This window comes from Penicillium psychrofluorescens (genome assembly GCF_964197705.1).
Source record: "Penicillium psychrofluorescens genome assembly, chromosome: 6".
Classification (NCBI taxonomy): Eukaryota; Fungi; Ascomycota; class Eurotiomycetes; order Eurotiales; family Aspergillaceae; genus Penicillium; species Penicillium psychrofluorescens.
Window position 1 is genome coordinate 1,100,628 of NC_133444.1, and position 13,278 is coordinate 1,113,905.

The 13,278-nt window shown below is 54.2% G+C and overlaps 7 protein-coding genes across 7 annotated transcripts; 3 read left to right on the forward strand and 4 right to left on the reverse strand.

Annotated features, from left to right (window-relative positions):
* Nucleotides 1-526: 526 nt before the first annotated feature.
* Nucleotides 527-1,785, reverse strand: PFLUO_LOCUS8934 (mitochondrial 54S ribosomal protein rml2; the record flags this gene model as incomplete). The annotated part of the gene is made up of 2 exons (XM_073786713.1): nt 527-628; nt 682-1,785. The coding sequence occupies 2 exons, from the start codon at nt 1,783-1,785 to the stop codon at nt 527-529; spliced, it is 1,206 nt and encodes a 401-aa protein (XP_073642941.1).
* A 975-nt stretch (nt 1,786-2,760) lies between these two features.
* PFLUO_LOCUS8935 (G2/mitotic-specific cyclin) lies at nt 2,761-4,368 on the forward strand (the record flags this gene model as incomplete). Its single annotated transcript, XM_073786714.1, has 3 exons — nt 2,761-2,769; nt 2,898-4,218; nt 4,268-4,368. 3 exons carry the CDS (start codon nt 2,761-2,763, stop codon nt 4,366-4,368), a joined length of 1,431 nt encoding a protein of 476 aa, XP_073642942.1.
* Nucleotides 4,369-5,480: 1,112 nt separating this feature from the next.
* Nucleotides 5,481-6,210, forward strand: PFLUO_LOCUS8936 (uncharacterized protein; the record flags this gene model as incomplete). Its single annotated transcript, XM_073786715.1, has 3 exons — nt 5,481-5,567; nt 5,699-5,792; nt 5,954-6,210. 3 exons carry the CDS (start codon nt 5,481-5,483, stop codon nt 6,208-6,210), a joined length of 438 nt encoding a protein of 145 aa, XP_073642943.1.
* Nucleotides 6,211-6,468: 258 nt separating this feature from the next.
* PFLUO_LOCUS8937 (uncharacterized protein) lies at nt 6,469-8,052 on the reverse strand (the record flags this gene model as incomplete). The annotated part of the gene is made up of 4 exons (XM_073786716.1): nt 6,469-6,605; nt 6,660-6,865; nt 6,933-7,807; nt 7,939-8,052. 4 exons carry the CDS (start codon nt 8,050-8,052, stop codon nt 6,469-6,471), a joined length of 1,332 nt encoding a protein of 443 aa, XP_073642944.1.
* Nucleotides 8,053-8,565: 513 nt separating this feature from the next.
* On the reverse strand, nt 8,566-10,222 carry PFLUO_LOCUS8938 (NAD-dependent histone deacetylase sir2; the record flags this gene model as incomplete). The annotated part of the gene is made up of 4 exons (XM_073786717.1): nt 8,566-8,748; nt 8,804-8,983; nt 9,045-9,907; nt 10,000-10,222. 4 exons carry the CDS (start codon nt 10,220-10,222, stop codon nt 8,566-8,568), a joined length of 1,449 nt encoding a protein of 482 aa, XP_073642945.1.
* A 207-nt stretch (nt 10,223-10,429) lies between these two features.
* On the reverse strand, nt 10,430-11,681 carry PFLUO_LOCUS8939 (uncharacterized protein; the record flags this gene model as incomplete). The annotated part of the gene is made up of 2 exons (XM_073786718.1): nt 10,430-11,063; nt 11,119-11,681. The coding sequence occupies 2 exons, from the start codon at nt 11,679-11,681 to the stop codon at nt 10,430-10,432; spliced, it is 1,197 nt and encodes a 398-aa protein (XP_073642946.1).
* Nucleotides 11,682-11,890: 209 nt separating this feature from the next.
* PFLUO_LOCUS8940 (Protein gir2) lies at nt 11,891-12,656 on the forward strand (the record flags this gene model as incomplete). The annotated part of the gene is made up of 2 exons (XM_073786719.1): nt 11,891-11,957; nt 12,022-12,656. The coding sequence occupies 2 exons, from the start codon at nt 11,891-11,893 to the stop codon at nt 12,654-12,656; spliced, it is 702 nt and encodes a 233-aa protein (XP_073642947.1).
* Nucleotides 12,657-13,278: the final 622 nt, after the last annotated feature.

Sequence of the window (13,278 nt, forward strand, 5' to 3'; positions counted from 1 at the left end):
AGTGAGGAGGTCGATGACGGCGGGCTTATCGGTGCGGGAGGAACCAGGAAGAAGACCAGCGAAGTTCATGGATCCTGGTCCATCCAAAGGGGAGGAAGGGCGATGGGGATGGCAGTAGAATCCGAATCAACAATATTACGAGCGGTGGTGTAGTGAATAAAAGAGGAGATAAGAAACCACGACGGAGTCAGCCAGTCAATCAATGTTCAGGTAAGGCTGAATGGTTCCGCCTTTGCTGGTGGTACAACAGGGTCCATCCCCGACCCCCTATTAAATGAGGATGAGTCTTCTGGCCAGGTTGCAATCAGGGGAGAAACTTCCATCGTGTTCTTGCGGAAGCATTAATTAGTACGAACACGCACGACGCCGTTGCCTGGAGGCTTGGCAGATCGACACGATCGATCTAGCCGAGTTCAGTATGCACCGACGCTACGGCGGTGAACTATACCAGCGGGAAGTATACCAATACAGGACCACAAGAGAAAAGAGAGAGAGAGAGAAAGGTAGCACAGTATAATACAGATATCTAGTTGTATCCACGACGGCGTCTGCCCTGGTTGCGAGGCCGGGCATGCACCACCGCCTTGTTGATCTTCCACTTCGGACGAGTCTTGTAGCCGGATTTGGTCTACCAACAGTCAGTCCAAGAATCAAATTACATACAGTGGGGAAAACACATACCGGAATACCCCAAGGGCTCTTAGGGTCCACGTTACCCTTGGACTTGCCACGACCACCACCGTGAGGGTGGTCCATCGCGTTCATGGCCAGACCACGAACGGTGGGACGGATGTTGAGCCAGCGCGACCGGCCTGCCTTGCCAATCTGATTGTAGTGGTAGTTTGGATTGCTGGCAACGCCAATGGTGGCACAGCAGTCCTTGTGGATGAGCCGCGACTCGCCGCTCTGGAGGCGGATGGTGATGTGAGTGGCCAGGCGCTCCTGTCGTTGCCGTTCTCGCTGCGACAGGGGTTTCTTCTCCGTCTCATCCTCCTCGAGTGCCATCGCCCGGTTCTGCTGCTGCTGTTGGGATTGATCGCCCTTGGCGACGACGGTGGCATGGGTCCCCGCGCTCCGACATAGCTGGCCCCCTTTCCCGGGCCGCAGGCCGACATTGAAAATCAAAGTGCCCACGGGAATCATATGCAAGGGGAGACAATTGCCTCTCCAGGCGGTCCGGGCTGCCAGCACACCAGGATCCACGGTGCCGCCCATGCTCTTCCAGAGATCTTCCGGGATACCGGACATGTAGCTCTGCACCACGTCCCCCGCGCGCATTCCGTCTGCGGCGATGATGTAGCTCACTTGCTCGGTCTTTTGATTCCGGACCAGGGCGATATGCGCCGTCCGGCCAGGATCATACTCAATGCGCTCCACGAGGTGAGGCCCCGGTGCCATGCGCAAGAAGTCAATCGTTCGTATCCGACGTTTGTGACCACCACCCCGATGGCGCACGGTGATTCTGCCCGAGTTGTTCCGGCCACCTTTGGCGTGGCCGCGCTTGGGGAAGGTCAGCTTGTGGTGAGGGCGGCCTTTCCACAGGTGATCATTGATCGGTCGCCGCAGATGTCGCACACCGGGTGTGCGAGGGGTATATTTGCGAATCAGAACGCCCGAGTCACTGCGGGTTGGTGGAGGAGCGAATGCGGCCGATTGATCGAAGCTCGGGGTGGACGGGATGGTCTCTTTTTGCTCGACGACGTGGGCGTAGCCACGAGCGGGAATGGAGGGTAGACTCCTGAACGGCAGCCGAAGACTCCGGAGAGCCAGTCGGGGCTGCAACATGGTGGTGTAGGTCCGGGTGTGAAGTGCAATTGACGAAAGCACCCGTCGGTGTTGACCCTGATGATGAACGGCAAGCAAAAAGTTCAGGACTGCGCCACAGTCACGTGTATCAGCCACCTCGGACTGTGGCTGCTGTTTGGGTCACATGACCCTGTGCCTTGTTGCCCGGCAACGCCATTGTTGATCGGGTGCACGATCGCGCTGCGCGTATCCATTACGGCACAGAACCTCATACCGCACGTAAGGGTCACTACCACGCCAGGCACGATTATGGCTGGCAGCACGACGATAGATTCATCTCGGTCAAGGAGTACAATAACCATAAAATAAAGGCAAAATTAATCGTACACACTGCCAGTGCCCCCAAATTCATGATTCGGTCTGGTTGTACGCGAGTCTGTACTGGGTGGGCCTCTGTTCTGTTTTCCACGCTAAGCCCAGTCTCTCCGCCCAAACACCCTCTCTCTCTCGCCTTCTCGCTTCCCTCCCCATCAACATCGTTTCCAAGCTTCCCTTCCTCTCTCCTTCCCTCCCACTTCTTCTTATCTCGTGTGGTCTCTGTTGCTCCGGACTCGACGCGTGTCTCTCTTACTCTTCTCTCCCACAAAAACCCGCTTCTCACGCGCCTTTCGCCCTACCAGATCGGGCTCTTCGCGGGTCTCGTCATCATCGTCAACATCACCGTGTATGTGTTGTTGGCCTTAGCCAGTCATACCATCCTCGACCACTCCAAACAAACTGCATCGACACCCTACATTGTAGTTCCTTCGGATTGAGCATTTTCACGCGTGGTACGTGCACCTCGACCTACTCGTCTCTGTGGTGGTCTCTGTGGTATTTGGTCCCCACCGGCCCGTCGACCGGAATGCTGATGAGACTCTCTCCCCCGTAGGACAAGAATCATTATATTCCTGTCCCTTTCCTTCTTCCCCCTACGCGTCCTCGTCTCTTCTTTTCTCCTCGGAGTCCAACGCAATGCCCCAGGTAAGTCACCCCTCTCTGTCTCATTTGGGGCAACCCACTTTTCACCCAATGCAATTTTTTCCTCATCTTCCTCTCCCTGCATAACACAACACCCACGATTATATTCCCCCAAACTAACCCCAATCTAGGCCCGTAGCCTCCGCACCCGAGGCACGATGAATGAGAACGATGAAAACGGGCCTTCGACGCGTCTGACGCGGGCCAAGTCGGCTGCTCTCACCGACAATGGCGCCACCAAGAAGCCCCTGCAGACCAAGCGGGCGGCCACAACCAACGCCAATGGGCCCCCACGTCGGGCGATGGCTCTCAAGGATGTGAGCAATGTCAACAAGGGTGATGATGCTGAGACCAAGGTTGGAAAGAAAGGCGCTGTCAAGCCTGGCTTGACCTCCAAGGCGACCACCCAGACTGGAGCTGTTCAGAAGCTCAGCCGTACCAACTCGTCACGAGCGGGGCCTCGAGACAACGTTGCCAAGAAGCCTTCCTCATCGGACATCAAGCGTTCAGGGAGCGGACCCGGTGCCATCGGCAGCACAAAGAAGCGGCCCTCGAGCCAAAAGTCGATCCGGGAGGAACCTGCGCTGGCTGACGAGCCCCCCCGCAAGAAGATTGATAGCAAGGTCCCCCGCACCCGGGATGAAGAGGTTGTTGTTACAGAGAATGTCGCGCTGGCCCCTGGCGTGATCGATCTGGATACTGAGGACCTAGACGACCCCTTGATGGTTGCTGAATACGTGGTTGAGATCTTTGATTACCTGAGGGACCTCGAGCTGCGGACACTGCCCAATCCCGACTACATCGAGCACCAACCTGACCTGGAATGGAAGATGCGTGGCATCCTGGTCGACTGGCTGATTGAGGTCCACACGCGTTTCCGTCTGCTCCCCGAAACTCTGTTCCTGGCTGTCAACATCATCGACCGTTTCCTGTCGGCTGAGGTGGTGGCTCTGGACCGCCTGCAGCTCGTCGGCGTAACGGCCATGTTCATTGCCTCCAAGTACGAGGAGGTCCTTTCTCCCCACGTGGCCAACTTCAGCCACGTTGCCGATGAGACTTTCTCGGACAAGGAGATCCTAGATGCGGAGCGTCACATCCTGGCAACCCTGCAGTACAACATGAGCTTCCCCAACCCCATGAACTTCCTGCGTCGGATTTCCAAGGCCGACAACTACGACATTCAGACTCGGACTCTGGGCAAGTACCTCATGGAGATCAGCCTTCTCGACCACCGTTTCATGGCCTATCCGCAAAGCCAGATCTCTGGCGCCGCCATGTACCTGGCGCGTCTTATTCTGGAGCGGGGTTCCTGGGACGAAACGTTGGCCCACTACTCCGGGTACACAGAGGAGGAGATCGACCCCGTCTTCCGCCTGATGGTCGACTATCTCCACCGCCCTGTCTGCCACGAGGCCTTCTTCAAGAAGTATGCCAGCAAGAAATTCTTGAAGGGTAAGTCTCCTCCTGTCCCGTCTGTGATCTTAACTAACGCGTCTCGCAGCTTCGATCCTCACGCGTCAATGGGCCAAAAAGTACCACCACTTGTACATTGACAGCTCCCTCTCCGAACCGTACAATTCCATCAAGGACAGCGAACAGTAGCGATGCCATTTACGAATGTGATGCTAGCCCTGTCTCTCCGCGATGCTGTCTTTTCACGATATCACTACCCGGCGCTCGCGACATAATTGAGCGGGGAGCCCGTGTTCCTACATATTGTTGGCATTTCATTGTTGCTGGTATCCAGTACCTTCTGCATATTCTTACGATGACTTGATTGAATTTGTGCGCGGTCGCATTTTTTCTTCTTCTTTCCAAGGGGGGTGTTCGGCGCTCAGCCCTACGTGAACGGGGTTTTCTTTTCTGCTTTTCTTGTCTTGTGTCTGCATGGGGCGTCTGTCTCTCGCCAGCCCTGATACCTTTTTTTTTTTTCTATTAACTTTTCAATTCGTCATTCCTGTTGCGTATGACAGGCGTCGGACTATTGTTTTCTGTTTCGTTTCGTGGTTTTCAGATCGGAATCTTATCTTGTTGCCGCCGTCGAACGTGTGTCCTACACGCCTCCCTTTTGGCAATTTTGGCTCCGGGTTGGAGCATCCCAGGGCTTTTATGTGTTTGGATTCTTGGAGGAAAGAAAGGAGGAACAAAACTGTTGGGTCAAGAGTTGGATGTTTCATCTTTTCGGGCTCTCCTTGTGTGGTGTCTCTGGAGGAACGGGCAGGGGCCGGCAGTAATCAGTGTTGGGCAGATTCAGTCTTTTGTTTTGGGGTTTTCTATTTCTTTCATAGTCGGCTGCGCTGGATTTGAGTTTGGCGTAGCTTTGGATACAATTGGGTCTTCACTTCTATCTGTCTGGTCTTGAGTGCATAGTATACTCGTCTGTAGTTTGCAGTTGGTAGATAGAGGTGTAGTGACTTAGCCGAGGTTTACCCCATCACCTCCAACAACCACCGAACTGCAACATACTCGGCCTGTCATAGAATAAATCCACCCCCCGACAACGCCTATCTATACATTAACTATCTGTATAATACTCACTCACCATGACATCCCCATCATGTCCCTTCTGCACAATCGCATCCGCCACCCCGCCCATTGCTCCGACCACCGCAGCAGCAGCAGAACCAACACAGCCGAGCGCAGCCAGTCCAGACACCGCAGTAACAGCCCACCTGATTCTCTCCACAGACCATGTCCTCGCCTTTCTGGACATCATGCCGTTGACGCGCGGCCACCTGCTCGTCACCCCGAGACGACACTATGAGATGCTAGGCGATGTGGGCGTTGCTGTTGGGCAGGAGGTATGTATCGCTACCTACTCTCATCGATGATCCTGATTTGATTTATCTTTTTGGGATGGTTGTTGTTATTTTTTGCTGTGCTGTCAGATGAAAGAAGAACGCAATTGCTGACCTGGTCTTGTATGGTCTAGATGGGGAAATGGCTTCCTATCCTGTCGAGGGTCGTCACTCGGACTGTATTGGGAGAAGATGCAGAGAAGCATTGGAACGTTGTTCAGAATAACGGTACGTTGTTTTTTTTTTTTTTTTTTATCATATCATATCAGCTGGAGTATATATGAGATACATCCCCTTTTATCTCCGCGCAACTCCGACCACTTTGTATTATGGAAGAGATACAGCACACTCCTTAATAAGACTAACACACAATTAATCAATCCAACTAGGCGCCCGCGCAGCCCAACAAGTCCCGCACGTGCATTTCCACATCATCCCCCGTCCCGCCGCGGAGGGTGCTTGGAATCCACGGTTGAAACCGAGTTACGCCATGTTTGGCCGCGGCCAGAGAGATGAGCTCGATGATGATGAGGGGGCCAGTCTGGCGAATGAGATGAGAGCTGAGCTGGCGCGGGAAGTGCAGAGGGTTTTTGAGGAAGAGGGGGTAGATTTAGAGCTGGATATGAAGCAGAGAGGGAAGTTGTGAGTTTTGTCTTTCTTCCTGTGGTTGCAGCCATTGTTATATGCGTTTTGGTGAATCTTGGGTGGTCTGTTGGCCGAAGAACCTCATCTTCACTTCATTTGGTGCGTGTCTATAACCCCTGCTGTGGATGGCGAGGAGAGGTCAAGTGGCTGGATCCAATTGACTCTGCGGTTGTTGGTGGTGGTGGTCTCTCTCATGGCATTGTTTTCTGCCGAAAAACTATACCAAAGAGTTAGCTGGTCTGCCAAATCGCAATACAATTCAAGTCTTTACCTTCCGGCGGAATGCATTGAGATCATCGGCACTCATGCCCAGGTCATCAGCTTTGCTTCGAGCCAATGACACATCCGACACTTCTCCCTCCGGAAGACGACGGTAGGTTATGAGTCGGCGGGACCCTAGAAACAAAATTAGCTTAGCGCTGTAGAAGACCAGAAGATGTCGGAGCATACAGTTATTAAACGGCTGAACAGAAACACTCAGCACCTGCAAATTGGGATGCATGGGAATCGGGAACTCGACGTCCTCGTCGCTGGCAGTTGGCATCCACATCGACAGACGGCCATCGCTGACTAGAGTCTGCGCAGCAAAGTCCAAGATATCATTCTGCAGTGCCTCGAACCCGTACGGCTTTTTGGGAGCGATGTATCCCGGACGACTGTTGCAACACCATTCGTCAGCTTCGCTGTACCAGAAAAGGAGATCCAGAAGAAAAGAAAACATACTAGTGAGCAGGAACACCATCAATATAAACGGGTTGCTTGCCGCGCCCATCTTTCATCCCCAAAACCCTCAGCCCTTCACGAACGCCATACGGCGGATCGCAGACAATCCCATCGAGGAACTGTGCCCTACGCAGCGGGCTATTCGTAAGATCCGACACGAACGCCTCGACAAACTGGCTCATATGTCCATATTGCCGATAATTCTGCAGCAGACACATTCCATCCTTGCGCCCGTCCGCCGACCCGCGGAACGCACGACCATCGATATCCGACCCCAGCGTCAGAGCCCCGAAATGCGCAGCAGAGACTATAAAGCTGCCGGTTCCGACGAACGGATCGAAAAAGAGCTTCCCCGGCGCGGCGTGCGCCATGTTCGCCGTGACGAGACTCAGCTCGGCGTCCATGGAGGTCGTGCTGATGTATTTTCGTTTCTTCAAGTCATACTTGTCAACGGCGCTGCGGTTCCCCTCCGCGATCTTGCGGCCGAGATATATCTTCCTCGGCTCGGCAGACTGCGGCATGCCCTCCGGTGTGGCGGCTTCCACGTCAGACACGTACTCCTCCATCACCCACCACTGCTGATCGGGATTCTTGAGCCGGATCGGGCCCGTGAAGCCGACATAGGAGAACGACTGGATGATTTCCATCTTGGTGGAATGGCTCCGTTTGCCGGCGAAACACTCGACGTGGAATGCAAAGGGAGTCTTCTGGTACTGGGCCCACAGATGCGGCGTCCGGCGGCGCACGTCGGCGTGCACTTCGTCATAGGTGCTGCCTTGCCCCCAGAGCTCGTATATGTCTTTGGAGAGAATGCTGCGCCGGATTAAGGCCCGCGCAGCTGCTTCGTCTTTCAGTTTGACGATGCAGTATGGTGCCTGTGTGGTTTGTATTAGCGCGGTTCCGGTTCAGGAAATATATAACCAAGGCGCAAAGGGGCAGAAACGGAGCATCAATGTTTGAATCCAGGTAGTCGACAGGAAATATCGATGAGACTTATCACACGTACATAGTCGTTGTAGGAGATGATCTCCAGATCGATGCCGGCGAGAGTGGCCAGGGCCTCGATTTCTGGTAGTCGGAAGGACTCGTGCTGCTGCGCAAACCGGATCAGATACTCCATCCTGGCTGCAGACTCTTGTCCGGTAGGTATGTCTCTTGTGTTTGGTGGGTCTGTGTTGCTTCAGATACCCGGATCAAGCATTGCTGGCGGGGTGTGGTGAGGTTCAGGTTTTTTGATTTTATTTTTCGATGTTCGGATCAGACAGATTCTGGCAGCGCTCCCTTGGTTGACACGGCGGAGACTACTTTATTTCCTTTAATTCAATGACCTCTAACCTGATAAGTTGAACAATAATATTTACGCTCACCGGATTGATCAGACTTTGTATTTATTGGCAATCTACTGAGCCTGTCGAAAAGACTACCTCTACAACTACGAAGAACAGCACCAGACCAGTAATCAAGACCTTGACTCAACAGCCAAATCTATAAATATTCGTATCCAGAAACTTCCCAATCCAAGAAGAATATCCACCTCAGTGTTCCATAAACCTATAACAGAAACCAGACGCCATCCCAGACACAAGGGGAAAAAATAAGCGTGGGTGATCCAGAGAAAAAGAAAACTCCAGCGCTATGCGCCAATTACCCGAAACATATGTCGTGACTCGTATCCCTCAACGGGAGTGACTTCTACTTTCTCATCAGCGGGTATCATATGGTGCTGCAAATCCCAGCCGGCTCGGCGGCAGAGCTCCGATACGACTACGTCGCAGTCGCCCAGGAGGTCAATGTCGAAGCCGGTATGCGACACAGGCTGGAGAGCGAATTAGTCTATGCTCACAGTTGAGAGAGAGAATGAATGGGCGTACCGTGCGCGATATATAGATCTGGGGAACATTGCGCGGCAGGATCCCCGGCACTTCTGCAACGGGGGCTACCTTTAACGAAGTGCCGATTACAATGACCAAATCGGCGAGTTCGCGATCGTGGTGCACGAGACGACGACCGAACTCGTCGGGAAGATCTTCGCCAAAGAACGTGATATCGGGCTGCAGCGGAGGATAAAGTAAGCATGAGATACAAATCTCAGAAGAGGTAGTTCTCGCTAACCTTCATCACCCCCGGAGTCGGGATGTCATAATCCTCATCATCTGAGCTGTCATCGGAGTCCTTGCGGCTCTTCTGCTGCCCATTGGCACTCCGCTTGCGCTTCAACCCCTGAGGCTTCAATGCATCCTCCGCGATGCTCTTTTGACAGGCGGTGCATTCCGGGATAGTACCGTCCTTGATATCACTAAAGATGGCATCGCCCGAGACCTTGAACTTGCATTTCATACATGTTGCCGTCGCAAAGGACCCGTGACACTGTACCATCTTCTCGGGCAGAACCCCCGCGTTGGCCTCGATATTGTCGATGTTCTGGGTATAGTTGGTCAACAACTTGCCCTTATCCTGCAGCAGCCGAATAAAACCATGGGTAGGCGAGTATTTCTTTTCCGTGGGCAGGATCTCCTTGGCGATCGAGAAGAAGATACTGGGATCTTCACGGAAGATGTGGATATCAAAAACCTCTTGCGGGTCGCTCAGGCCCAGATGTTCGAGCCGCGAGTAGAGACCCGTATCCTTGGAACGAAAGTCTGGGATCCCCAGGCTCGTGGAGATGCCCGCGCCGGTTAACACAATGACATTCTTGGACTCCCGGAGCAGCTTCACGGCATCGTCGATTGTATTATACTGGGGCAGCTTCGGCCGCCGGGAAAATTCCCGGGAGATGGCAATCGCCAGAAGAGGGTGGAAGGCCTCGTCTGGCGCTCCGTCTAGGAAGGCCGGCGGTGCAATGCCAAATGCCGTGCACAGTTTCTTGGCCGTCACGGTTTCTCGGGCGATGGTCTCCTCCACAAAGGCCGCCTTGCCGATCGCATGCAGGCGCTGGCGATACGCCGTTGCTTCGTCGAGGGTACATGCACCGGGCACTGATATCAACGAACCAGACGGTCAGCTTGGGAGAGTGTCTCCGCCAAAGCGGGGGTGAAAGGAAAGGATGGAAACGAGACACAGGACATACCGAGCCCATCACGAAGCTGGTCATCGCGCAGCAGCTGGATCGCGTCGTCGGCGTCGGACAGCGTCTCCCAGGCATCGGAGTCGTCGCTGTCCGTGTCCAACTCAGACGAGACCTCCGGGTCTGGGGCCGCAACGGCATCGGCGACCATGTCGACGGTCTCGATCTCGACGACCGGGGACTTGAGCGCCTCGCTGGGCTCAGTGGGCGCCGGTAACAAGTCCATTGCTGAGGAAGTCGAGAGGGTTCAGGGTCTTTGTTGCCCATAAATTTGTATGGGATTCGGGAGTGCATTAATCCGGGCCGAGGTAAGTGGCGACTCCGAAGTATACGGGGAGTATACAGGGAGTATACAAGGGGGCAGGGACTGCTGGTATACAATATTGCAATAAGAGTAGAAGGGGGAGAATAGTATGTCTATGGTATCCTTATTTTATGAATCCGCCATCTCGTGGTCCTCCTCCGACTCAACATCCTCATCATCCCATTCCTCATCTTCTCCCTCGTCCTCGCCCTCACTATCATCCATGTCCTCCCCAAGCTCCTTATTCATCTCCTGCACCAGCTCCATCGCATGATCCCGCAGCGGCTCATCCTCGTACTCCAATAGCCCGTAAAGCTTCAGACTCTGCATGAGCCACTCGCGACTCGCAACCAGCGACGCATGCCGCGGGTTCTCTGCGTCTTCAGCATCGGCGTCCTTGGGAGCCTGTTGCTTCTCCGCCAGCAGATATAGGCACCAGCCGCCCAGATACCATGCCTCCACGCTCTGGTCATCCTCCAGAATCAGCCGCTCAACGACCTCCAGGGCCTCCATCTCCAGCGTCACCTCCATCAGCAGCCGGGCCAAACTAATGCGCACGGCAAAGTCGGGCACGCTGGAGTCTTCTGGGGGTAGGTCTTTCCATAGATCAATACTCCGTGTGAGCGCTGCTTGTGCGTCTTCGGTTCGTAGCTGTGATATCCGGATCGAGGCGAGGGTCTGCAGCACTTCTGGGGCGTCGGGCGTTACGAGGAGAGCCTCAGTGATGAGGGAATCGCAGCGCGACTCTGCATCTTCTTCCCATCTGAAACAAATGTTAGCGTGATAAAAAAAAAAAAAAGCATGAGAGAAGCACATACGAAAGATCAGTCATGTAGATCTCCGACACAGCACAGAGGGCATTCGCCAGCTTTGTCTTCTTTTCTTGAGCGTCCAGGACATCTTTTGGTGTTGTTTTCCCTTCTTCTAAGGACTGCAGGGTCTGTCGGAGGGACGACACGCCCTTCTCAAACCACTGCACGCTATCCTTCCCGCCCTCCTCGCTCAGTTGAGCCAGCCAGAGAAATTTCTCTGCTCCTCCGCCCTCCGCCTCGGATATTGAGCCATTGGGATCCAATTCGACCGCGCGTAGAAAGTGTTGGCGCGCTGTATCGATCTCGCCCAGCTCCACATTGATCTCCCCCAGTAGGTTGATGGCCAGTCGCTGCGCTGCACTATTCGCCGGCGCCAAATCCAGCGCCTGCTGTGCGACTTCAACTGCTGCATCGGCCTGACCGGTTTGCAGCAGCACGTTGGCCTGGTCGAGTAATGTGGAGGGGTCGGAGGTGTTCATGGCGTTCTTGGAGATGGAGCCACCGGGGCCGAGGACGGATTGTGGGCGGGACGACTTGTTCTTCTTCTTCTGAGGCTTGGGTTTTCCCATTGCCGAGGATCTGAGAATTGTGTAGAGAGGGAGCGGAGGAGGAAGAAGAGGATGAAACGATAAGAAAAAAGTTGAAGCTGGCGATTGGTCTGTTTGACTGGTTTGCATGTGGGACCCTCTTCCTATCGATCCAGGAATTAACTACATGTTTGTCTCTCTCCGTCCTTTGCCCTTTCCCTCCTCCCAGTCAGGCGCATACTCAAAAAATCATGGGCCGTGAGGACCAGGCCGAGGAGCGCGAGGTCCTCGACTCGATCTTCCCCGACGAGATCACAGGTGAGTTCTGTCCCGGGTCTGGTGAATTTGGTTTCGCTCGCGCTGACCGAGAACCCGCGGGCAGATGTGAACGAGCATGCATACAGAGTATCGATCAGCCTCGACCCGCCCGAGTTCGATGGCGAGGAGGCCGAACGGCCTGTGATATACCTGGAGGTATCCTACCCAGAAGACTACCCGGACACCGCACCAGACCTCAACATCTCCGCGCCACCCAATGCCCCCAAGAACGACCGGCTAGACGTCCAGGAAGACCGCGAGCGGCTCCTAGAGGCATTACAAGAAACCGTTGAAGAGAACATGGGCATGGCGATGGTGTTTACGCTTGTGAGCGCTCTGAAAGAGAGCGCCGAGCTCCTCATGGCCGAACGGGCGAACGCCGTCCAGGCATTGCAGCAGGTTGCTGCTGCGAAGGCAGAAGAGGAAGAGAACCGCAAGTTCCAGGGGACGCCGGTGAACCGGGAGACATTTTTGGAGTGGCTTGCACGGTTTAAGCAGGAGACGGATGATGAGGAGCAGCGGAAGCGCGAGGAGAAGGAGGCTGAGGATAAAAAAAAGAAGGCGTCGGCGAGAGACGAGAAGAAGTTGACGGGCCGGCAGTTGTGGGAGCGTGGGTTGGCTGGGAAGGCTGATTATGATGAGGACGACGACGAGGAGACGGTGTCGGCTGGTGTTGACAAGCTTCAAGTGGTTTCGTGAAAGACCATCCATAGACATGTTTATACGACCCATTCCATTACTCGCTATGAAGATATTCTTTTCTTGATGTATTTGTACAGCTAGGTAGAATACTGGATATTGTACATCGACCAGGGGAGGGCAGGCGAGGTCAGGTCGAGGAGTCCTTGGGGCATTTAACCGGCTGATTATGAAAGTTGCCCGTACGATGGCATGATGGTGGTACTGAGCATGATCGAGCGGCTCATCATGGTCTTTGGTGTACGTTGCGACTGTTCTTCAATCATGAACTGAGCAGTCAGCTCAGCGCTGTCAAAGACAGACGAGGATAAACAACTTGTCGACAAAGTCTTCCCCATTCCTTTGTTTTGTTGAGGCAAGCGTGCTCGTAGTTGCCCGGACGCTAGGGTGAGCTTGATCATCGCAATGCGCCCACTCCGCAGCTTGACCGTGTGCGGCCCATGGGTCCGAAAGTCTGTATCGGTGCGTGCTTTGCCATATGTAAAGCCCAGGTGCTTTGCTTTCCTCAATTAAGTCCACTGTGACTTGAATGTCGAAGTTACCCATCTTGGATCTGGCCGTTGAATCACATTGCCCTGATGCACCCGTTGCATGTTGACAAGACATGAATGACTCGTAGCGC